Source organism: Schistocerca serialis, chromosome 11, assembly GCF_023864345.2.
Source record: "Schistocerca serialis cubense isolate TAMUIC-IGC-003099 chromosome 11, iqSchSeri2.2, whole genome shotgun sequence".
Lineage (NCBI taxonomy): Eukaryota > Metazoa > Arthropoda > Insecta > Orthoptera > Acrididae > Schistocerca > Schistocerca serialis.
This window is the reverse complement of record NC_064648.1, coordinates 185034114-185058182: the sequence shown is the minus strand read 5'-3', so window position 1 is coordinate 185058182 and position 24069 is coordinate 185034114. Positions and strand designations below refer to the sequence as shown.

General features: G+C 45.8%; 1 protein-coding gene across 4 annotated transcripts in view; it reads left to right on the top strand.

Moving 5' to 3' along the window:
• Positions 1–5125: 5125 nt before the first annotated feature.
• Positions 5126–24069, top strand: part of LOC126427251 (ankyrin-1-like) — a 35556-nt gene continuing 16612 nt past the window's right edge. Inside the window, exons 1-4 of one of the 4 annotated variants that reach the window (XM_050089497.1) lie at positions 5140–5187; positions 8584–8699; positions 19479–19648; positions 19776–19823. In XM_050089497.1, the coding sequence (XP_049945454.1) occupies positions 19561–19648; positions 19776–19823 (136 nt within the window). In that variant the 5' untranslated portion in view covers positions 5140–5187; positions 8584–8699; positions 19479–19560. Of the gene's footprint in view, positions 5188–8583; positions 8700–17466; positions 17609–19478; positions 19649–19775; positions 19824–24069 lie in introns of those variants that run through there. The other 3 variants (XM_050089494.1, XM_050089495.1, XM_050089496.1) reach the window with 3 other exon arrangements.

Below are 24069 nucleotides of genomic sequence, written 5' to 3'. Positions count from 1 at the left end.
GAAAGTTCTCTCTAGCGGGACATACGGAACTAGATGTTACTATCGTTTGCTCTATTCGTAAACACTGCAGATAAATTTATCACTCCACTCGTAACTACGTTGTGGGGTAGCACTTTCTTCCGCCGAACCTTTCATATGATACAGCGAAACTGAAATGGAATAATTTATATGACTTCTGTTTCAAGCACAAAGAGGCCACAAACGGTAAAACTTACCTCAAACAAACGGCTTGTCTGTGCCTTGTATCAATTGGCTTTTTCCGGTTCGTTGTGCACTTCTCGGTGCTACCTTTTTACCAGCCGATGCATTTCCTCGAAACATTCTCGCGACATACGAAAAGATTTGAAGAACCTATCTTCGTCAGACTCTAGATCAATACTCAGACGATGGTATTCTCCTAAGCTTTCTCTCTCGCTATCAATGTCGTGCACCCAACATCTCCTCTTCTTGGTGCCATTTCGTATCGCTAGTGCAAGCTTCTCATTTCTGCAAGCAAGCATAATAATGGATTTCGGCCCCTTCCACAGTGTAACACAGCTGACGCATCAAGAGTCGCTGCGGCCGGCCGGCCGTTGCCTGTGTGGCGTCCCTGGGCGCTGACGGGTCCGGCCCACCGCTGCGCCTCGCGGCAGGCCGGATTCTGTCTGGCCAGGCCTTAAGAGACCTTCCACGCGCACAATGGCGTTAGCATAACCTTACCAGCTGGTGGATGACTTTTAAATTGCTTAACTCGTGATGATGATGGGTGTTTCCAGACCATGCTCGCAGCCTTACTTTCCGGTTCGCGATGATGCACCTACGTTTCTTCTACAGTAGCGATTTGCTGTAAAAATCCACCTCCCTGGCGGTGATAAGGGGCCAAATGTTTACGAGAAGATTTTCATCCTTCGCACCTCATGGTGCGCTGACCACTCTGTCGGTACCCACCTTGCACACACTTTCCGAAAATTTATCCTGTCGTGTAAGACGGAATACGCCGAACCACGACTGACATGTAAAGTACTCGCGATTTCGCCCACTGTGATTCGTCTGTTTTCCGTAGTCACGCCCTCAACGACTTCCAAATTGTACTCAGTTGTTGGCTTCGGTGGCCTGCCCCATCATTCCTCGTCACATAGAGAAGTTCTTTCCTGTTTCAAGCGCTCTGTCCATTTGCAGTAAACAGCTGTCGCCAATCCGCACTTGTTGTTGTTGTTGTTGTTGTGGTCTTCAGTCCTGAGACTGGTTTGATGCAGCTCTCCATGCTACTCTATCCTGTGCAAGCTTCTTCATCTCCCAGTACCTACTGCAACCTACATCCTTCTGAATCTGCTTAGTGTATTCATCTCTTGGCCTCCCTCTACGATTTTTACCCTCCACGCTGCCCTCCAATGCTAAATTTGTGATCACTTGATGCCTCAAAACATGTCCTACCAACCGATCCCTTCTTCTAGTCAAGTTGTGCCACAAACTTCTCTTCCCCCCAATCCTATTCAATACCTCCTCATTAGTTACGTGATCTACCCACTTTATCTTCAGCATTCTTCTGTAGCACCACATTTCGAAAGCTTCTATTCTCTTCTTGTCCAAACTGGTTATCGTCGATGTTTCACTTCCATACATGGCTACACTCCATACAAACACTTTCAGAAACGACTTCCTGACACTTAAATCTATACTCGATCTTAACAAATTTCTGTTCTTCAGAAACGCTCTCCTTGCCATTGCCAGTCTACATTTCATATCCTCTCTACTTCGACCATCATCAGTTATTTTACTCCCTAAATAGCAAAACTCCTTTACTACTTTAAGTGTCTCATTTCCTAATCTAATCTCCTCAGCATCACCCGATTTAATTTGACTACATTCCATTATCCTCGTTTTGCTTTTGTTGATGTTCATCTTATATCCTCCTTTCAAGACACTGTCCATTCCGTTCAACTGCTCTTCCAAGTCCTTTGCTGTCTCTGACAGAATTACAATGTCATCGGCGAACCTCAAAGTTTTTACTTCTTCTCCATAATTTGCATTCGACAAATAATTTCCGAAGGGTTTAACGCCTTCCGCGCCAACGGCTTTGCCGCAGTGGTAACACCGCTTGCCGTCAGATCACCGAAGTTAAGCGCTGTCGGGCTTGGCTAGCACTTGGATGGGTGACCGTCCTGGTCTGCCGGGCTCTGTTGGCAGGCGGGGTGCACTCAGCCCTTCCGATGCCAATTGAGGAGCTACTTGAGTGAGAAGTAGCGGCACCACTCACATACACTGACAATGACGGCAAGAGCGGTGTGCTGGCGACATGCTCTTCCGTATCCGCATCGAGTGACACGAAAGTGCTATGGACGACACGGCGGCCGGTCGGAGCCGTTGGGTTTTCAAGGTATATTCCGACACTGTGTGATTTCGTATAAAGCATCTGCACAACGATTGGAATTCACGATATCTAGTTCTGTGGTGCTGTACGATAAGTTCGTTGATTTCAAAAAAGCGTACGGGGCCTGAAGATGTCAAAATCAACTGCCTAAACCGGTTCTTTTCAGAATAAAGTAAAATGTCTTAAAGTGTGCGGCTGCCGGTAACGTTAATTGACATGGAAAATTACATACCAGCCGATGTCCCCTGGTCATAATGGACCAACTGAGATTGTGTGTTGTTTTAACACCTTCCGCAAACAAAAGGCGAATCACTTCCCTCATTTCTTTTTTGGGGCAGATCAGCAAATGAGCTGTCACGTATCACGGCCTGCTACAATAGAACGTCTATCGCGGGGATAAGAGCGACACGTTGTTTAGAACTGCTGCAGACGACAATACTTCAGCCCTGGATGATAGCAGACAAACTTGCTGACTCCTCACAAAATCCTTTCGTGGTTCACTAGCTACACTCGCGTAGATTAAATAGGCTTCTCCTGTTTTTTTGTTTTTTTTTTTTTTTTGTTTTCAGGTTTAGACTGACAGGAGTTACAAGGCGTGCCGCAGGTAGCCTAAAATTCAATATATCTGGGGAGAATTTCTGCGGAGTCGCCATTTTGTAATATTCCCCATACAATTTTTTGTAATGTACTTTAGGCTCAATAATAATCCCGAGCGTTATTTCTCCATCGCCTTCCGTGAAAACGCTTTTTTCAGGACGTTACAGTGATAATAGACCTTAGGAACGATGTGTTGAGTTCTGTCTGCAAGGAACTGTTAAATCCGGTCTGAAATATGGTGCAGTACCCGGTAAGCTCGTATTTCTTTCCACTAGATGGCAGTGCTTTCCTAAAGCCAGTGACCACGGAATCCTCCTGAGCGCCGATGTCTAAGACATCGTGCATTCATGGGGGAGCAGAAGGAGCCGAGTTTCGCAGTAGCTCTGTTGCAGGAATCCATGTCGAGCTTCATAGAGAGTAAATTTTTCGTTCTCTAAAAACGTCATAATACCCGAGCACGAAACATGCTGCAGGATTTTGCAACAGTCTGACGTCAACGATTTAGGTCCGTAATTTTGTCCATCAATCTTAGGAACCTCCTTGAAAACGGGAATGTCTGCCTCACTCAACCTGTGTAGAATCTTACAGGTATCTCATCCGGCTCAGTCGACATTCTACTACTAGGCGATGGTAGTAGCTACTCTTTTACGCTATCACTGTCTGCCATTTCGGCGTTCGTGCGATGGTTGAAAGGAGGTACCGTATTACGGTCTCCCGCCGCGAAACAGCTTTCGAATGCCGAATTCAGTATTTCGGCCTTCTCTGTGTCATCTTCCGTTTGAATGCCAGTGAGTGACAGTATAGGCCAGGGGCGGGCAAACGCTGCACGCGGCTCATGAGCACACAGCGCTGCACGTGTGCTGCTCGCGTGCAGGCGTCGACCGCGGCAGTGGCGACAGGCGGCAGGTTGCGGCAGTGTAGTGGCAGGCTAAGCTGCGGACCTTGATACGAAGCGAGCACTACGTAGTGAACGTTGTATTTCAAGAACCGGAAAATGCAGAGTGAATCAAGGAAACGGAGAAGTGGAGATTTGCTATCTTTTAAAAAGGAATGGGAGAATCAGTTGTTCTCTGTGCAAAAACGTGAAAATTGGAAATGTATAATATGTGACAGTATTGTCGCTGGTGAGCGGAAGTTTAATATTGAACGCCATTATAATAAATTTCAGTGTGTTGCCGTTCTTAGTGCATTAAAAGAGGAATTTCTCAAGCGATTTGGGGATATGTCTTACTTATCCCAAGGTTTTGAATAGTTCTCGAGAGAATCTGGTTTCTGTAGATGATATTCATCGTAGTTTGCAAATGGAATTAATAGACCTACAGTGTAATTCTCGTCTGAGAGACAAGTTCCTTTTGGCAAGACGTGTAATAGATTTTTATCACGACTTTCCACAGCAAGAGTTTCCTCGTCTCCATCGTGAAGCCATGAAGATACTCAATGTTGGGCTTGACATACTTTTGTGAGAGATTTTTTTCTGTTATGAAAATTAATAAGTCTCGGTTAAGAGCAAACATCAGTAATGAAAATTTACGTAACTGTTTGCGTTTGTCTGTATGTAGAAATTTTGTTCCAGACATTAAACGTATTGTAAACTCCACCTGTGATAATTAAATAAAACGTATCGTAGGTAATAGGTACTCTTTCAAGCCATGATTTCTTTCAAGCACTCCTACTAACCTTATTCCTTCATTCAATAAAGCAGGCCAGGAAACAAAACGCATTACAGAGGAAGAAGCGGAGAGACGGTATGGTGGGGAGGGGTGAGAAGCGGGTGGCCAGCTTGCCCCTGTGTGCACACAGAACACCTGTTAACTGCACACGTGCATGTGCAACGCACACGTGCAGAATTCCTGCCCGCCCCTGGTATAGGCTATCCGACTCGCCAACAGATTTTGCCTTTCGTTCGGATTACTTGGCAAAATTTTACCTTGCGGGTCACCCTGAACGCCGTGGCTGTCACGTGCGCGTCGAGTGCCGATAACCCCAGTGTTGAGTGCCACTGCCCCACACACACACGCCGGCCTTGGCATCTGCTGTGTGAGATGTTAGGCAGAAATACGTAGGACGTCATACGTATGCAAGCACTGTGGTGGGGGAGAGAGGGTGGGAGACCCGAGGTGGAGGGGAGACTGAGTGGGAGGCAACAGCCAGCTGCGGCCAGGATAAGGATATAAATGGCAGAATTCGCGACCCGCCGCAGCACACGCTGGTACGGTGTGCACCGGAGCGCGACGTCTTTGGTAAGTCTCTGCATGCGGAATTTCTTTCATCAGCGTGCGGTGTTGCGGGCAAATCGCTTGCCTCAACTTGACAGCCAGTTGTTTACACAGTTACTGACTCATAAAAGCGTTGCACATGAAACTCGGGGAAAAACTAAAGTGCGAACCGCCACTTTTTCTCAACTTCTTTCCAGGACCTGTAGCGCAACAGTTTTTCCGATGCATTCCTGTACCACTTCACGCGAGCTCTGCACTTAGCAGATGACTGTTGCCGGCCGCTGTGGCCGAGCGGTTCTAGGCACTTCAGTCCGGAACCGCGCTGCTGCTATGGTCGCAGGTTCGAATCCTGCCTCGGGCATGGATGTGTGTGATGTCCTTAGGTCAGTTAGGTTCAAGTAGCTCTAAGTCTAGGGGACTGATGACCTCAGATGTCAAGTCCCATAGTGCTTACAGCCATTTGAACAAGATCACTTTTTCTTACATCATAAGTCAAATAATAGCGCAGTCTCTTTTTTCCCTAACTCTTCTGACTGGTTTGCCACTATCCGCCATGACTTCCTCTCTTGAGCCACACTCTTCATCTCAGAGTAGCACTTGTAACCTACATCCTCAATTATTTGCTAAATGTTTTCCAATTTCCGTCATTGAGGTTACTCCGTGATGTCGTAACAAATGTCCAACCATCCTGCGCCTTCTTCTTCTCGGTGTTTCCCAAAATGCTTCAAATGATTCTGAGCACTATTGGACTTAACTTCTGAGGTCATCAGTCCTCTAGACTTAGAACTACTTAAACCTAACTAACCTAAGGACATCACATACATCCATGCCCGAGGGAGGATTCGAGCCTGCGACCATAGCGGTTGCTCGGTTCCAGACTGTAGCGCCTAGAACCGCTCGGCCACTCCGGCTGGCCGGCGTTTTCCATGTATCCCAAATATCCATATGTCTGAAATGCTTCGATTCTCTTCTTTCCCAGTTTTCTCCCACAGTCCATGTTTCACTACCATACAGTACTGTGCTCCAAATGTATATTCTCAGAAGTTTTGTTCGCAGATTTACGCCCATGTTTGATGCTAGTACACTTCTCTTGGTCAGGAGTGCTCTTGTTACCAGTGCTAATCTTCTTTTTATGTCTTCCTTGCTCAGTCTGTCATGGGTTATTGTTAAATTTCTCACTGTTCTCATTTCTGCTACATTTCATTACCTTAGTGTTTACTCTGCCGCGCGGTGAATGGGCGTCTTGCCACGGTTCGTGCGGCTGCTGCCGTCTGAGGTTTGAGTCCTCCCTCGGGCATGGGTGTGTGTGTGTTGTCCTTAGCGTAAGTTAGTCTGAGTTGGTTTAAGTAGTGTGTAAGACTAGGGACCGACGACCTTAGCAGTTTTGTCCCTTCGCAATTCACACACATTTGAACATTTTTTAGTGTTTACTCGACTTAAAAAATGGTTCAAATGGCTCTGAGCACTATGGGACTTAACTTCTGAGGTCATCAGTCCCCTAGAACTTAGAACTACTTAAACCTAACTAACCTAAGGACATCACACACATCCATGCCCGAGGCAGGATTCGAGCCTGCGACCATAGCGGTTGCTCGGTTCAAGACTGTAGCGCCTAGAACCGCTCGGCCACTCCGTCTGGCCGGTGTTTTCCATACATCCCAAATATCCGTATGTCTCAAATGCTTAGATTTTCTTCTTTCCTAGTTTTTTCCCACAGTCCATGTTTCACTACCATACAGTACTGTGCTCCAAACGTATATTCTCAGAAGTTTCTTCGCAGATTAACGTCCATGTTTGATACTAGTACACTTCTCTTGGTCAGGAGTGCTCTTGTTACCAGTGCTAATCTTCTTTTTATGTCTTCCTTGCTCAGTCTGTCATGGGTTATTGTTAAATTTCTCACTGTTCTCATTTCTGCTACATTTCATTACCTTAGTGTTTACTCTGCCGCGCGGTGAATGGGCGTCTTGCCACGGTTCGTGCGGCTGCTGCCGTCTGAGGTTTGAGTCCTCCCTCGGGCATGGGTGTGTGTGTGTTGTCCTTAGCGTAAGTTAGTCTGAGTTGGTTTAAGTAGTGTGTAAGACTAGGGACCGACGACCTTAGCGGTTTTGTCCCTTCGCAATTCACACACATTCTAACATTTTTTAGTGTTTACTCTACTTAAAAAATGGTTCATATGGCTCTGAGCACTATGGGACTTAACTTCTGAGGTCATCAGTCCCCTAGAACTTAGAACTACTTAAACCTAACTAACCTAAGGACATCATACACATTTATGCCCGAGGCAGGATTCAAACCTGCGACCATAGCGGTTGCCGACTGTAGCGCCTAGAACCGCTCGGCCACCCCGGCCGGCTGTGTGGGAGATGTTTTTCCGGGCCGGCCGCGGTGGTCTCGCGGTTCTAGGCGCGCAGTCCGGAACCGTGCGACTGCTACGGTCGCAGGTTCGAATCCTGCCTCGGGCATGGATGTGTGTGATGTCCTTAAGTTAGTTAGGTTTAAGTAGTTCTAAGTTCTAGGCGACTTATGACCACAGCAGTTGAGTCCCATAGTGCTCAGAGCCATTTGAACCATTTTTGTTTTTCCGGAAGTCAGATAGTATACCGCCAGATTCAGATATTATAAACATCGACTTGAATAGTAGTTTTGTTGCCACTTTCCCCAGTGTCTTTTGAAATCCTGATGGAGTATGTATCACTTCTCGCTTGTTCGATCTTAAGTCTTCCAAATTTCTTTTGAATTCTCATTCTGATACCGGGTGCGCTATCCCTTCTATGTCTATTCTTGTTTCTTCTTCTGTCACGTTATCAGACAAGCCTTCGGCCTCATAGAGGCGTTCAACATAACCTTTCCGGCTAACCGCTCTCTCGTCTGCATTTAAAAGTGGAATTTCCATTACTCTGTTAATGTTACCATCGTTGATTTTAATTTCACCGAAGTTTGTTTTGACTATATGATGTTCTGAGTCAGTCCTTCCGACAATCTTTTTTTTTCCGATATCTTCACATTTTTCATGAAGCCATTTCGCCTTACCTTCCTGCACTTTCTGTCTATTTCATTCCTAAGTGACTTGTATTTACGTATTCCTTAATTTCCCTGAACGTTTTTGTATTTCCTTCTTTCATCGATCAACTGAACTCTTTCTTTTATTACCCACGGTTTCTTCGCAGTTGGCTTCTATCTACCGTGTTCTATCCACCTTCTGTGATTACCCTTTTTTATAAATGTCCATTCCTCTTCAACTGAACTGCCTACTGGGCTATTCGTTACCGCAATACGTATAGTCTCAGAGAAATTGAAGCTTGCCTCTTCATAGCTTTCTACTTCCATATCGCACTTCTTTGCGCACTGATTCTTCCTACACTTCGCGAGTCCTAAATTGTGATTTGAGTCTACTAGCAATATTTATTATTGTTACAGGTTGTTTTTGATACGGAGTCTAAACGAATGTCACGTTTGACGTAAGCTTGTTGGATGCGAACGACCATATAAACTTTAGAGGCACTTTGGAAGCTTTCCTTAAAGTGGCGAAACACGTAAGTCGCATTCCCTATTTAACAGAACTTCAAGTTCTCTCGTTTTATCAATGTTTTACTAACACTTTCAACACTGCCCTCTTTACACCCGGCACTTGGCTGTGAACTGGCACATTTAATGGATGTTTGAAATTAGACTGCAAAGAACAGAAAAATGATAGGAATATGGTTCTTGCATCATTTAAAAGAAAAAAGTAAGAGCTTTACATGAATGTGAGTTTATATTACAATATAAAATAAGAAGGCGTGTTATAATTAAAAAGAGAAGACACAAAAATATCGTGGATAAAAAACTTTTTACATGATCTCTCTCTTGAATAGTACCATTATTACTGTATCTAAATTTAAAACAAAATATCACTGGACTGTCTAACTGCAGGTACCTGTAAACTAGAGTATTTTAATAGTTCAGATGTAGTTTGCCTTTGTGTGAAAATCCTGGAAACACTGTGGGACGCAAAGGCGAACGCCACAGTCCTTGCACCACCATCTACTTCCCTCCTGATGCGCTTACCTGTCTCTTTCTTCCCCCTGTGTGAACATACTTTGCAGTACCTAGTAGTATTCACCTTGTTTGCAGTGGGTGGGACCTTCTCTGGAAAGTGCCTTGCAAATGTCCTCTCAATTTGTGAGGATGAAGCGGCTTGTTGCTGAAAAATGTTTCCGCCATTCTCAGCCAATTTCTTCCCCACTCTGTGATTAAAGCCTACTAGGGATACATTCTTCCTAGTGTTCTCTTTATATAAAATAAAACTGTTGACAGTTGACACGATAAACAAGTGGAAAAACAGCTTTTCGGGCAAACGGATAATAGCTGGAGAACTGATCTGCTCTGTCAACCCCAGCTTTATTCTTATTGTAATCAATAATTACGTCTGGCTTTACAATTTCTGTTATTCCACCTTTGGCCCTCACTTGAATACTACTGCTGGTAGACTTATGCTTTGCGGAAAGGAAAAAAAAATAATCTCGTTTTGACTTCCACTTCACTTCCAAGAGATGGTGTTTCCTTTGAAAAACTATATTTTTTTTTAGTGTTCTGAATATTCGTCGCAAACCTTTCCTGTTTTTCATTACAGTTCCCTCTCCAAGAACTTTATTTTCCCACAACATGTCCAAAGAAGATGGACTGGTGTAGTACCTATCCACATAAATGCTATGTCCTTTGCCAAAATACTGTGAACGCAACGTTTTTAGAAGGCCCTGGATACTATTGTCAACATTGCCTGCAGAACCCGTATATACATCACAGTTTAGCATATAAACAGTTGATGAATGGCAGAGAGCATGCAATTTTATTTCATATTTATTGGGTTTGTTTTTCATGTATATTCTGAAGCTTGTTCTACCACGAAAGGGACACATTGCCTCATCCATTGTCAGATTCATGCCTGGACGAAAACTAATTTTGCTTTTATTCACAAAGAAATTTTTGTGGACTGGCAAGACAGCCAATCCACTAGGACGGGAGGCCGAAGAGCACGCGTTTAAGCTCACGCAGGATGGCGTGAGGTCTGGAACAGGACAAGGACTTTATAGTAGCAAAAATAGTACGTAGCTTCTGGAATACTTAACTTTAATCCATAATTGGTGAACATCGGTCTGACGGTACATGCATCACAAGATAAATAGCAAATGATAATGGCGCCTTGCTAGGTCGTAGCAAATGACGCAGCTGAAGGCTATGCTAACTATCGTCTCGGCAAATGAGAGCGTAATTTGTCAGTGAATCATCGCTAGCAAAGTCGGCTGTACGACTGAGGCGAGTGCTGGGAAGTCTCTCTAGACCTGCCGTGTGGCGGCGCTCGGTCTGCAATCACTGATAGTGGCGACACGCGGGTCCGACGTATACTAACGGACCGCGGCCGATTTAAAAGGCTACCACCTAGCAAGTGTGGTGTCTGGCGGTGACACCACAGAAATCAAACAAAGGCCTCACTTTGTGAAGTGGGTGGTGCTTCTCCTCGCCTCTGCTAATGAACGTAGCGTTGTCACTAAAGTGTAACATCGACTATGTAGCGCAAAATCGATCGCGACTCAACAATTTACTCGCAAATCCTGCCTGTGGAAACAGGTCTGTTGACCAATAATCACTGATTTTCAGCAATTTTACGACGCACATATGCAAAATGATACTGAGAGACTAGTAAATCTCTTGCAATTTTACTGCAGACCACTTATTCCAAACAGAGTTTATTTTCAGGCTACCTTTGCGTTTCATTGTCGTAATAACGTTACCAGCGTACAGATTCGTTTCACTTTTGATGAGCGGAATAAGGTCGTCATCAAAAAAATAACTAAAATATCGAAGCTCCTCAGTGGCGTCTGAAAAATGCGATGCTACGCCGACCACATCCTGGAAATCCGGCAGTGCTGGCTGAGCGTCTGGTTCCGGCCAATCTTGCTCTTTGTGCTCAGTGAGGCTCACACGACGAGGTACCGCAAGATGGTGACTGATGGTCTGTACCACTGTCTGCACAGAAAAAATATAATGCTAAGATTGGTACTAAAAGGTACTAAATGCAAGTGAAGTAATGAACATTACCCACAATACAAAATGCGGTAATGAACTCTTCACTTTATGAACAATTGAGACATATACAGGGTTATTACAAATGATTGAAGCGATTTCACAGCTCTACAATAACTTTATTATTTGAGATATTTTCACAATGCTTTGCACACACATTCAAAAACTCAAAAAGTTTTTTTAGGCATTCATAAATGTTCGATATGTGCCCCTTTAGTGATTCGGCAGACATCAAGCCGATAATGAAGTTCCTCCCACACTCGGCACAGCATGTCCCCATCAATGAGTTCGAAAGCATCGTTGATGCGAGCTCGCAGTTCTGGCACGTTTCTTGGTAGAGGAGGTTTAAACACTGAATCTTTCACATAACCCCACAGAAAGAAATTGCATGGGGGAGAGCGTGGAGGCCATGACACGAATCGCTGATCTTGATCTCCACCACGACCGATCCATCGGTTTTCCAATCTCCTGTTTAAGAAATGCCGAACATCATGATGGAAGTGCGGTGGAGCACCATCCTGTGGTACGTTTAGCTCCCTGCTTGCTTTATTCGTCGACTTCCGCGGGCTATGCGTGAAACTTGCCCACACGCGTTCAACCGTTTCTTCGCTCACTGCAGGCCGACCCGTTGATTTCCCCTTACAGAGGCATCCAGAAGCTTTAAACTGCGCATACCATCGCCGAATGGAGCTAGCAGTTGGTGGATCTTTTTTGAACTTCGTCCTGAAGTGTCGTTGCACTGTTATGACTGACTGATGTGAGTGCATTTCAAGCACGACGTACGGTTTCTCGGCTCCTGTCGCCATTTTGTCTCACTGCGCTCTCGAGCGCTCTGGCGGCAGAAACCTGAAGTGTGGCCTCATCCGAACAAAACTTTATGAGTTTTTCTACGTATCTGTAGTGTGTCGTGACCATATGTCAATGAATGGAGCTACAGTGAATTTATGAAATCGCTTCAATCATTTGTAATAGGCCTGTACATACGTGAATCATCACTTGTAGTTTCGTCTGGAGAGTACGAATCCTCTTTGTCAGAATGGTCAATTTCAGATCCTGCATCTCCATAAAGAATATCTAAGATCTCTGCCTCCGTCAACTCGCTGCGCGATATTTTCACGATCGTAAACACCTGTGAGTGAACTGCAGGTAACTTCGTCTTTGCAGTGCTCACAGCCGCTCCCAGGATGAGATAGCCGATAAGTGCTGGCCTCTTGCGGAAGAAGAATGAAATATCTCCACATTAGTTGACGAAATTGCTTCGGAGACGCGCCAAACGCGCTTACGGAGCCAAATAGGGGCTCGCCCGTACGACAGGGCGCGCCCGTATGGCGTACGGGCACCGTGCTGTAAGTGTTAAAAGCAAGTTAGATAAGGAGCAAAATCGGACGTTGAATTTATTGCGTTACACAGGCAGATTCAAAAAGTTGTGCGGAAGGAGCCGAGATACAGGTATGGAATTGCAGTTACGGTGTTGGAAGTAATGCTGAGGCGCTGAGAGCTTTCCGATGTCAGGATTTATGTAAGTTACCAGCAACAGTTCTGCCAGTACTGATGTCTGTGTGGGACCTCGCATGTCATGTTCCACCCACTGTGAGGTAGGCTCCTTGCCCGTGACACACTATGAGTTCCGTTCTGAAAGTAGGACTCCATCTATGGGAGAAGGGTGCCATTAACGCTACGAGTCATTATGTACCAAGTGGAATTTTGTCGTCCGCAAAGTAAAAAGGTCACAAAATACAGGGTGATTCAAAAAGAATACCACAACTTTAAAAATGTGTATTTAATGAAAGAAACATAATATAACCTTCTGTTATACATCATTACAAAGAGTATTTAAAAAGGTTTTTTTTCACTCAAAAACAAGTTCAGAGATGTTCAATATGGCCCCCTCCAGACACACGAGCAATATCAACCCGATACTCCAACTCGTTCCACACTCTCTGTAGCATATCAGGCGTAACAGTTTGGATAACTGCTGTTATTTCTCGTCTCAAATCATCAATGGTGGCTGGGAGAGGTGGCCGAAACACCATATCCTTAACATACCCCCATAAGAAAAAATCGCAGGGGGTAAGATCAGGGCTTCTTGGAGGCCAGTGATGGAGTGGTCTGTCACGGGCTGCCTGGCGGCCGATCCATCGCCTCGGGTAGTTGACGTTCAGGTTTCATAACTAACCTTTTTCGTAGGACTCTCCATACAGTTGATTGTGGAATTTGCAGCTCTCTGCTAGCTCTGCGAGTCGATTTTCCTGGGCCGCAAACAAATGCTTGCTGGATGCGTGCTACATTTTCATCACTCGTTCTCGGCCGTCCAGAACTTTTCCCTTTGCACAAACACCCATTCTCTGTAAACTGTTTATACCAACGTTTAATACACCACCTATCAGGAGGTTTAACACCATACTTCGTTCGAAATGCACGCTGAACAACTGTCGTCGATTCACTTCTGCCGTGCTCAATAACACAAAAAGCTTTCTGTTGAGCGGTCGCCATCTTAGCATCAACTGACGCTGACGCCTAGTCAACAGCGCCTCAAGCGAACAAATGTACAACTAAATGAAACTTTATAGCTCCCTTAATTCGCCGACAGATAGTGCTTAGCTCTGCGTTTTGTCGTTGCAGAGTTTTAAATTCCTAAAGTTGTGGTATTCTTTTTGAATCACACTGTATAATGACAAATTTATGTTTCGTAGCTCCGCGGTAACGTAATTTGTGCCGTCTTGTATTGCGTTCTCTGTGAAAAAGTCTTTAGGAAAATCAAACTTGAGGCAATTAACAGGTTTTGCTCTGCTAAATGAGCCAGTGTCCTGTTACAAACACTATTTCATAGACTTTTCAAAACACAGCAAGCAGCGAAATTGGTGGTCGTGTGACGAGGGCCTCCCGTTGGGTAGACCGTTCGCCTGGTGCAGGTTTTTCGATTTGACGCCATTTCGGCGACTTGCGCGTCGATGGGGATGGGATGATGATGATTAGGACAACACAACACCCAGTCCCTGAGCTGAGAAAAATCTCCGACCCACCCGGGAACCGAACCCGGGCCCTTAGGACTGACATTCTGTTGCGCTGACCTTTTTTTTTCTTTTTTTCGTTATTGATCGTTGTGTTTGGTCGTTGCGGACGTCGCAAGACATCCTGTTCAAGTTCGGCGTTTGATCCTTCGACTCAGTTTTTTATTACAGAGGCCAACTGGCTCTCTGACCGAACACGCTGAGCTACCGTGCCGGCATCCACTCAGCTATAGGGGGCGGGACGAAACAGGTGGTATTGAATGTACGTTGCTTATCTCTTCCTTTACATATCGTTGTTCGTAGGCATACGCTATTTACAGACAGAGGAAGGTAAAAATAAATCTGTGCATTATTTAGATGCATAGGAAGTCAATAAATTGAAAATCAAGTAAAATTTTCGGTGTCGAAAAACTCAGGCAGGTAAGAATAAAGTCTGTCAGGGAATGTACAATGAAGAACGCAGCGAGGTAACAAGTCAGTACTGATATTTAACTCTAAGGCCAGAACATGTAACCATACTGTGTTGTGCAAGTATTGATGCGTCCTACACCAGCAGCATGTTTTCTTGTTGTTATTGCCTTTGGTCCAAATATTGGAGTGGTACAGCTCTCCATGGTGGTCTGTCCTATGCACCTCTCATCATCTCTCTATGCCGACTGCCACCTACGTCTATCTGATCCTGCTCACAGTATTCGAGTGTTCATCTGCGTCTACAAATTTTACACGTGACATTTCCCTCCATTCCCAAACTGACGACTGCTCGATGTCTCAGGATATGCCATCAGAACCGTCCTCTTCATTTAGTCAAGACCTGCCATAAATTTCTACTTTCTCCAATTAGATTGAGTACCTCCTCATTAGTTATCAACCTGTCTGTCTAATCTTCAACGTTCTTGTGCAACACCACGTATCCAGAGGTTTTATATCTGAACTGCTTGTCACCCACGTTTCACTTTTGTGTAATGATACCTTTAAAAAAAAATTCGTAACACTTAAATTCATATACGATGTTAATAAATTTTTTTTTTCAGAAATCCATTTCTTGCTATGCCGAACCTGCCTTTTATATGTTTCTACCTACGCAGTAAACAGTAATTTTGCTGTCCAAACAATAAAATTTTAGTGTTTTATTTCCTAATCTCATTCTCTAAGAACAGTTCAGTTTAATTCGACTGCATTCCAATAGCATTGTTCTAATTTTGGTGTAGTTCATCTTACAATATATTTTCTGGGGAGTGTACATCCAGTTCAACTGATCACCCAAGTCTTTTGTTGTCTCTGACATAATTACAATGTCATCGGCAAACCTCAGAGTTTTCATTTCTTCTTCCTGACGTTTTATTATCTCTACAAAATTTCTCCTCCTCTCAATCAAGCAGCTCATCATTGGCCTCACGAGGCTCAGTCCACCATGTACCAGTTCCCTTACCGAGAAAAAAATCCTGCCACTACCGGGAATCGGACACACATCGTTCGCATGAAATACCGCTATGTCGACTCTCAGCTATGGAGGCGCACCCCTCAGAGCTACACATTACATTAAAACAATCTTACGGTAGGTGCTCGGAAATTCCCGTTACAAAGCTCTAAGGGTTGCCGGGTGAAATGCTCTCCATCTACAAGCATTTGAAAACACGTTAGCAACACGACCACTTTTACAAGTGATTGATTAGGTGAGACCCTTTGTTTTACAATTCTACTCATCAACAGCCAAAGACGTCGCTCGTGTACTTGCTGATGCGTTCGCCTCGAGGTGATGCAGTACCGCCTCTTCCAGTTAGTACGTGCAGAGCCTCCTTCGAGCACAACAGTCACGCTTGCTGACGGTTAAGGTACTCTTTCTCAAAGCCGTTGCGTCATTGTGGCGAAAAGGGTATGCGATGGGTCCGGACGTTCTGGAGAACGATCTTGACAAAGGCGAGGAGTATCTCCTCCGTTACCGTGAGCTTCGCCGTCCAGGAGGATCACACCGGTATATTATGCAAACGTCACTCAACCATATTGCTGTAATACTCTCAGACTCGTGAATGTGGCTCGAAGTAGGTCAGAGAGATAGGACATACGTCAAATGACATCAGCCACTTTGCACATGGCTGCCCTGTCGCACACCTACCTACGAAACATGTTTTGTGGCACAGTAACGGTGCGTTTCTGGACCTGAGTTCCTTCTCAACATGTTACTCACTCCCCTCTACAAGTTGTAGAACATTGGAACGGGAGTTTCCGAACACCCTATATTAATTATTGTCATTCTGTGGTCTCCCAAGTTACAAACGACAGATTATTACACAAGATATATAAAAAAAATGTAAATCATGCTCACAGTAACTTTGATGCACACTCAAAAGTATGCTATGCATACTTATACAAGTATATGTGGCCAGGATAGAAGAGTATCAGTCCCCCCTCTGTTTATTTGTGCTTCTATATTTTGCGTATGTACCCCATTAATTTTTTTATTTTGCATTTTTACAATCGGTCATTTACATAACCAGTAAACTAATAATTATACTTATAATTCTCACTTGATGACCTGGAATAATTAGGGGTGGACGTGGGTAACTAATGCTATCTTCGTATTACGTGTGCCTGTGGCAAAATGAGAGTAATAAATAATGTTATAAGATTGGCTGCAAATTTTATAAGATCAAAAATAAATGATATGCAACTTCTGCCGCGTTTATTGACATATCTGACTCGCATTTTGTACCTCATATGTTTGTCATCCATTAATTTTCAATTGCCTGTCACAGTATTCACAATTACAAACATTTGTAACAGTTGCAAAATTATTATAAAATTACGAACTATTTAGCAATTAGCTCCTCTCATCGCCACAATTTGTGTAGTATCTTTGCTCTCACTGTATCTTTTTACGAAATAGCAACAGCTGTCTTTGACTCACCGGAGCCGGCCGGTGTGGCCGAGCGTTTCTAGGCGCTTCAGTCTGTAACCGCGCGACCGCTACGGTCGCAGGTTCGAGTCCTGCCTTCGGACATGGATGTGTGTGATGTCCTTAGGTTAGTTAGGTTTAAGTGGTTCTGAGTTCTAGGGGACTGATCACCTCAGATGCTAAGTCCCATAGTGCTCAAAGCCATTTGAACCATTTGACTCAGCCGTCAGTAGCCGCCTTATACCGCTAAGGCCATAGCTTCCCACACCGCCAATCTGGGAAGTGCCTACAAGCCTGCCCTTATCTGCCTGAGGCTCGTCTAGCTAATGCTGCTGCTATGGCCGAGACACACACTCACCCCTGTCTCACTTTTCGTGAAACATCAGCTCCTGCCGCGGGAGGTTGCCATGCGGTCCAGGGCGTCTTGCCACGGTTCGAGCGGCTTCCGCCGTCGGAGGTTCGACTCCTCCCTTGGGTGTGTGTGTTGTCCTTAGTGTGTTAGTTTAAGTTAGATTAAGTAGTGTGTAAGCTTAGGGACCGATGACCTCCGCAGTTTGGCCCATAGAACTTACCACAAATTTCCGTTTCATGAGCTCCTAATGTTATACAGGGTGATTCAAAAAGAATACCACAACTTTAGGAATTTAAAACTCTGCAACGACAAAACGCAGAGCTAAGCACTATCTGTCGGCGAATTAAGGGAGCTATAAAGTTTCATTTAGTTGTACATTTGTTCGCTTGAGGCGCTGTTGACTAGGCGTCAGCGTCAGTTGATGCTAAGATGGCGACCACTCAACAGAAAGCTTTTTGTGTTATTGAGTACGGCAGAAGTGAATCGACGACAGTTGTTCAGCGTGCATTTCGAACGAAGTATGGTGTTAAACCTCCTGATAGGTGGTGTATTAAACGTTGGTATAAACAGTTTACAGAGAATGGGTGTTTGTGCAAAGGGAAAAGTTCTGGACAGCCGAGAACGAGTGATGAAAATGTAGCACGCATCCAACAAGCATTTGTTCGCAGCCCAGGAGAATCGACTCGCAGAGCTAGCAGAGAGCTGCAAATTCCACAATCAACTGTGTGGAGAGTCCTACGAAAAAGGTTAGTTATGAAACCTGAACGTCAACTACCCGAGGCGATGGATCGGCCGCCAGGCAGCCCGTGACAGAGCACTTCATCACTGGCCTCCAAGAAGCCCTGATCTTACCCCCTGCGATTTTTTCTTATTGGGGTATGTTAAGGATATGGTGTTTCGGCCACCTCTCCCAGCCACCATTGATGATTTGAGACAAGAAATAACAGCAGCTATCCAAACTGTTACGCCTGATATGCTACAGAGAGTGTGGAATGAGTTGGAGTATCGGGTTGATATTGCTCGAGTGTCTGGAGGGGGCCATATTGAACATCTCTGAACTTGTTTTTGAGTGAAAAAAAAACCTTTTTAAATACTCTTTGTAATGATGTATAACAGAAGGTTATATTATGTTTCTTTCAGTAAGTACACATTTTTAAAGTTGTGGTATTCTTTTTGAATCACCCTGTATAATACAGTTATATTCGAAAAAGCGAACTTGTTACCGATATCAATACAAATGATTTGGGTGCGACAAAACACCATACACAGTTTGGAAAGCACTTTCTCACAATTAATACGATGTAAACGGAATTAAAAATTTATGAAACGATTTTGGAAATCAGCCAGTATAGATATTGCGTTAAATGAAGTGATCTCAGACTTGTAAATTGCCGGCCGGGGTGGCCGAGCGGTTCTAGACGCTACAGTCTGGAACCGGGCGACCGCTACTGTCGTAGGTTCGAATCCTGCCTCGGGCATGGATGTTTGTGATGTCCTTAGGTTAGTTAGGTTTAATTAGTTCTAAGTTCTAGGCGACTGATGACCTCAGAAGTTAAGTCGCATAGTGCTCAGAGCCATTTGAACCATTTGAACTTGTAAATTACGTGAAACTTCCTGAAAGATTAATACTGTGTGCCGGACCGAGACTCGAACTCGGGAGAAGAGCTTCTGGGAAGTTTGGAAGGTAGGAGACGAGGTACTGGCAGAATTGAAGCTGTGAGGAGCGGTCCTGAGTCGTGCTTGGGTAGCTCAGTTGGTAGAGCACTTGCCCGAAAAAGGCAAAGGTCTCGAGTTCGAGTCTCGGTCTGGCACACAGTTTCAATCTGCCAGGAAGTTTCATATCAGCGCACACTCCGCTGCAGAATGAAAATCCCATTCTTGTGAATTATGTAGTCGAAATTAGACTGAAGCACAGATTTACACTAATTGATCTCCTGTAGACCTTGGTGAAAGAAAACGAGATTTGTAACTACATTTATTGATAAAATTACAGGTTGTTGATCAGCGTGCAACTTTTCTGAAGATATTTTGAAGCAAAAGTTATTTACTTGGCCCAACACATTTGACCTTGCATTATGTTCTACAGAAGCATTTGCTGGTTCACGTGCATTTTTGTGGCAGCGGTCATAGCTTCTGACTACAATGATACAGATGTCATTACAGGTAAAGATTTTTCTTATTTCAGCTGCCTGTTATAATTTTGGGTATGATAGTGAATAGTAAATTTATAATAAGTACTGAAATACGTGCCAAATTTATGCAGTGAAATTTATATGAATTTCTTTTTCAGGATTTGATTCGGTAGTCACAGTCAGTCATTTAAGAACCAGTAGTACAGGTATGTATTTTTTCCCGTAATTTCCAAACACATTTCTTGTTTCAAGTAATGCATTTGGTGGTAACTAATCATATTGTGGTAGATTTATTTCGTGATTTAATAACTGTTTTGAGTGACAGTCATGGCACTATCATGAACGAAATCTGTACGGTGGCGGATACAGAAAAACGTCAAGCAGGGGGCGCTAAAGATGTCTTGAGCTACCTTTACTTATTTATTAGTAAACATATTGTTACCAGTCTCGTAGCAATACTTTTACTGAGAAACTACTGTGAATTACAGTTATTAATACTTCACAATCAACTGATCACTCTTACCCTCGACTAATCTTCACACTTGCACTTGCTACAATCAGGACTTTTTACTTATTGATTCTTCAGTCTTAATACTTCTGCTTCTGAATGTAAACTAGCTTCCTACTCGGCGAATAGTCCGTATCTGTAACGCTACGCATCGAAAGTTCTCTGTACAAGAAAACATTAGAATGTTTACGATTTTTCCCCAACAAATGCCAGATAGAATAATGTATCGAGATCACTAGAATGGCCGCGACTTTTCTCGTAGGTGTATGTTAGCTATCTATGTGACAGACAGGAACGTATAAAATACGATGATGCGGACGCTACACAGGAAAGTACAACTACTCGATTCAGTTGAGTCGACTAAGGGAAGAAACGAACGAATTGTTTGTGGGCTAACTTGCCCCACAATGGTGCGGGGGGGGGGGGGGGGAAGGGGGGAGGGGCGTGCCCCACATATGTATCCGCCACTGAATCCGTAACATCATTGCTTTTGGTTCTGTACCCTATATTACTTAGAGTGACATTTACTTACCTGTTGCATACCTGTTCCACACATCATTACAGTGTTAATCGAAGCCTGACTGTAGAATGTATCACTGCCATTTTCTCAAAGATTTATTTTGGAGTATATATATGAACAGACAACAGCTAAATTTATGAACTCAGTGCTGGCATACACACGTTTGAAATATCTCTCAGCATTACAGTAGAACACACACAATATATTCCAAAGCATTTGCAACAAGCGATTACAGGCGATAGATTAAAGCCTGGGGGAAATTTCTTTCTTCAGAGACAAAATGTTCGCTGACGTTTCCCAGTGTTGCTAGAAGTCCTTTCGTATTCTCTGGTACTGGGACGATGAGATTTCATGAAGACAGTGATATTCAAGTAGAGAAGCATAAGAATGAGTGTCTCTAAGCCGAGAATGATATTTTTGGAGTGAATCAGGAACTTCAGTTACGCTCGGCCTACTGCCTTTCACGAGGGGCAGAAAACAGGATGATAGGCCGGACACACTGCACACAGACACCGCGGGGTGCCTATGTCCTGTCGTCTCTCAGAGGCATAAACAGTCTTAAAGCACGCCTCATGCTGGTGGGAGGAGGTAGCGATCATTTGTGCCCCAGTCACATGGCGCATTGTCATCCATAAAAAGTCGGTCGTCGTTTTGGAACATGAACTCCACGAATGGCTGCAAATAGCCTACAAGTAACTCTTGAAGTTTTCCGGGCGTATCGAATATTCCACAAGATTTAGGGATTGCAGCCGGATCTCATCGACTTCTTTCCACGATATTTCGGCTGACAACCTTACAGCCATCTTCAGGCGAGTGTTTGACACTGGAGATTGCTAGTTTTTTTTTTACTTTATTGTTATTTTAAAGCCTGTACAACAGGCAGGCTGTCAGCAGCACACTACGCTGCTCTTCAGCCATAGAAGACACAAGCATCAAAAACAGTGAGAAGACACAAGTTACAGAACGGTGGGCAATAAAACAGGAGACACATAGAGACAAACACGGAGCCATTCACACTCGTCGATAATCCACACTGCTAACTGATGAGACGACGCACAAACACTGAAGATGACGATGGCACTGGTGAACGAGGGAGTGTGACGGCGAACACTGAACACTAAACACGACGGCACACACGAAACACAGATGGCGGTGATCTCCGGCGCGCGAATGTCCACGTAGCATGTGCGAGTCCGGGGACCTGCCAAGAGGGGAACAGGGGTGAGGTGGGGGAGAGGGGAGAAAAAGGATGCCAATGGCTGAGGAGACGGGGGCAGGAGGAGAGGGACAGGGGAGGGGAGGCCCGGGGGAGGAGGGGCGAGAAAAGGAGGAGGGAGGGAAAAGGGAGAGAAGGGAGGGAGGGTGCCCAGAGGAGCAAACACAGGAGGAGGGCGGGAGGATCAAAGTTGGTAGGAGGGGTAGATGGAGGGGAGGAGGGCATCATCAGGGGGAGCTGGCGCAAGCCACCTTGGGAGAGGGTAAGGAGGGTGGAGAGATGGAGACCGGGTGGGACGTGGGAATATAGGCGCAGCAGTGGGCGGGGGTAGGAGAGGATTGTGGAGACGAGCGGGTGAGGAGGATCGAGTTTGCGGGAGGTGTACAGGATCCGTATCCTTTCAAGGAAAAGAAGGAGATGGGGGAAGGGGATGAGATCGTACAGGATCCGCGTGGGAGAGGGGATACGGATGCGATAGGTGAGGCGGAGAGCATGATGTTCAAGGATTTGGAGGGATTTATAAAAGGTAGGGGGGAGGGGCGGAGATCCAAGCTGGATGGGCATAACAAAGGATAGGGCGGATGAGGGACTTATAGGTGTGGAGGATGGTGGAGGGGTCCAGACCCAACGTACGGCCGGAGAGGAGCTTGAGGAGACTGAGTCGGGAGCATGCCTTGGCTTGGATTGTCCGGAGGTGGGGAGTCCAGGTGAGGCGACGGTCGAGGGTGACGCCAAGGTACTTAAGGGTGGGAGTGAGGGCGATAGGACGGCCATAGATGGTGAGATAGAAATCAAGGAGGCGGAAGGAAGGGGTGGTCTTGCCTACAATGATCGCCTGGGTTTTGGAGGGATTGACCTTGAGCAACCACTGGTTGCACCAAGCGGTGAACCGGTCAAGATGGGATTGGAGAAGGCGTTGGGAGCGCTGTAGGGTGGGGGCAAGGGCAAGGAAGGCGGTGTCATCGGCAAACAGGAGAAGGTGGACAGGGGGGTGACAGCAGCGGCATGTCCGCCGTGTACAAAAGGTACAGAAGGGGGGAGAGGACGGAGCCTTGGGGCACACTGGCAGAGGGGAAAAAGGTGTAGGAATCTGTGTTATGGATGGTGACATAGGAAGGACGGCGGGAGAGAAAGGAGCCGATCAGACGGACGTAGTTAATGGGAAGGGCGAAGGTTTGGAGCTTGAAGAGGAGACCGGAATGCCATACGCGGTCATACGCACGTTCGAGGTCCAGGGAGAGGAAGATTGCGGAGCGACGGGGTCGGGCTTTACACTTTTGGGAGTAGGTGGGATGGGGAAGATGGCAGGTATTACAGGAAGGAGGGGACTGGAGGTTAGGGCACTGCCTGAGGAAGTGCGCTTGCCTACAATGCGGGCAGGTGGGGGCCTCGTGGAACTCAGCGGTGGGGTGCGCGTTATAGCGCAGACACCTCTGGCAGCGCAGGGATTGAGGAGGGGAATGGGAGGGGTCGACCCTGTAACGCTGGTTGAAGTTGAGGGCACCCTCCTTCAGGAGACGGTCAATGGAGGGGGCGTCCTCAGAGAAGACCTGCATAAGGCGGGTGGGGCCGGCCGAGTTGAAAATGCGGCGGACCGCCCGCACCTCCAGCATGGGATGCGCCTTGAGCTCCGCCAACACCTCCTCCTCCGTGAGTGACGGACTGAGCCGAGTGATCACGGCGGTGAGGGTCGGCGGGCGACGCAGAGGTTGGGGTTGGCGGGTAGGAGATGGGGAAGGAGCCGGGGTGAGGGAGGCGTTGGGGCCAAAACGGGTGATGGGGAGGCGGGAGAGGATGTCAGTATGGAGGGTGGGGCTGGGGGAGGAGATGAGAACGGAATCCCATCTGGGAGTGAGGAGAGAGATAGGGGCACCAGGGAAGTGTTGGCGGAGAAGGAGGGAGAGATTCTGGGCCTCAAGAAGGGAAGGATCGGGACGGGAGAGGAGGTATTTGTAGAAAGAGGGGGGGGAGGAGGAGGAGGAAGAGGTGGGGGGAGCAGGGCCAGGTGGGGAGATATCCATGGCACCCTGGGGGGGGGAAGGAGGACGGGGCGGGGTCTTTTTGGGGGCGGAGGAGGTGGTGGTGCAACTAGGGCGCTTAACGGCGGCAGAAGGGCGGGTGGTGACAAGAGGGACGGGAGCTATAGGGAGGTGGTGGGAAGGGACAGGTCTCGGCATGGACGCAGCAGTCAGCGCCGGAGACGGTGAC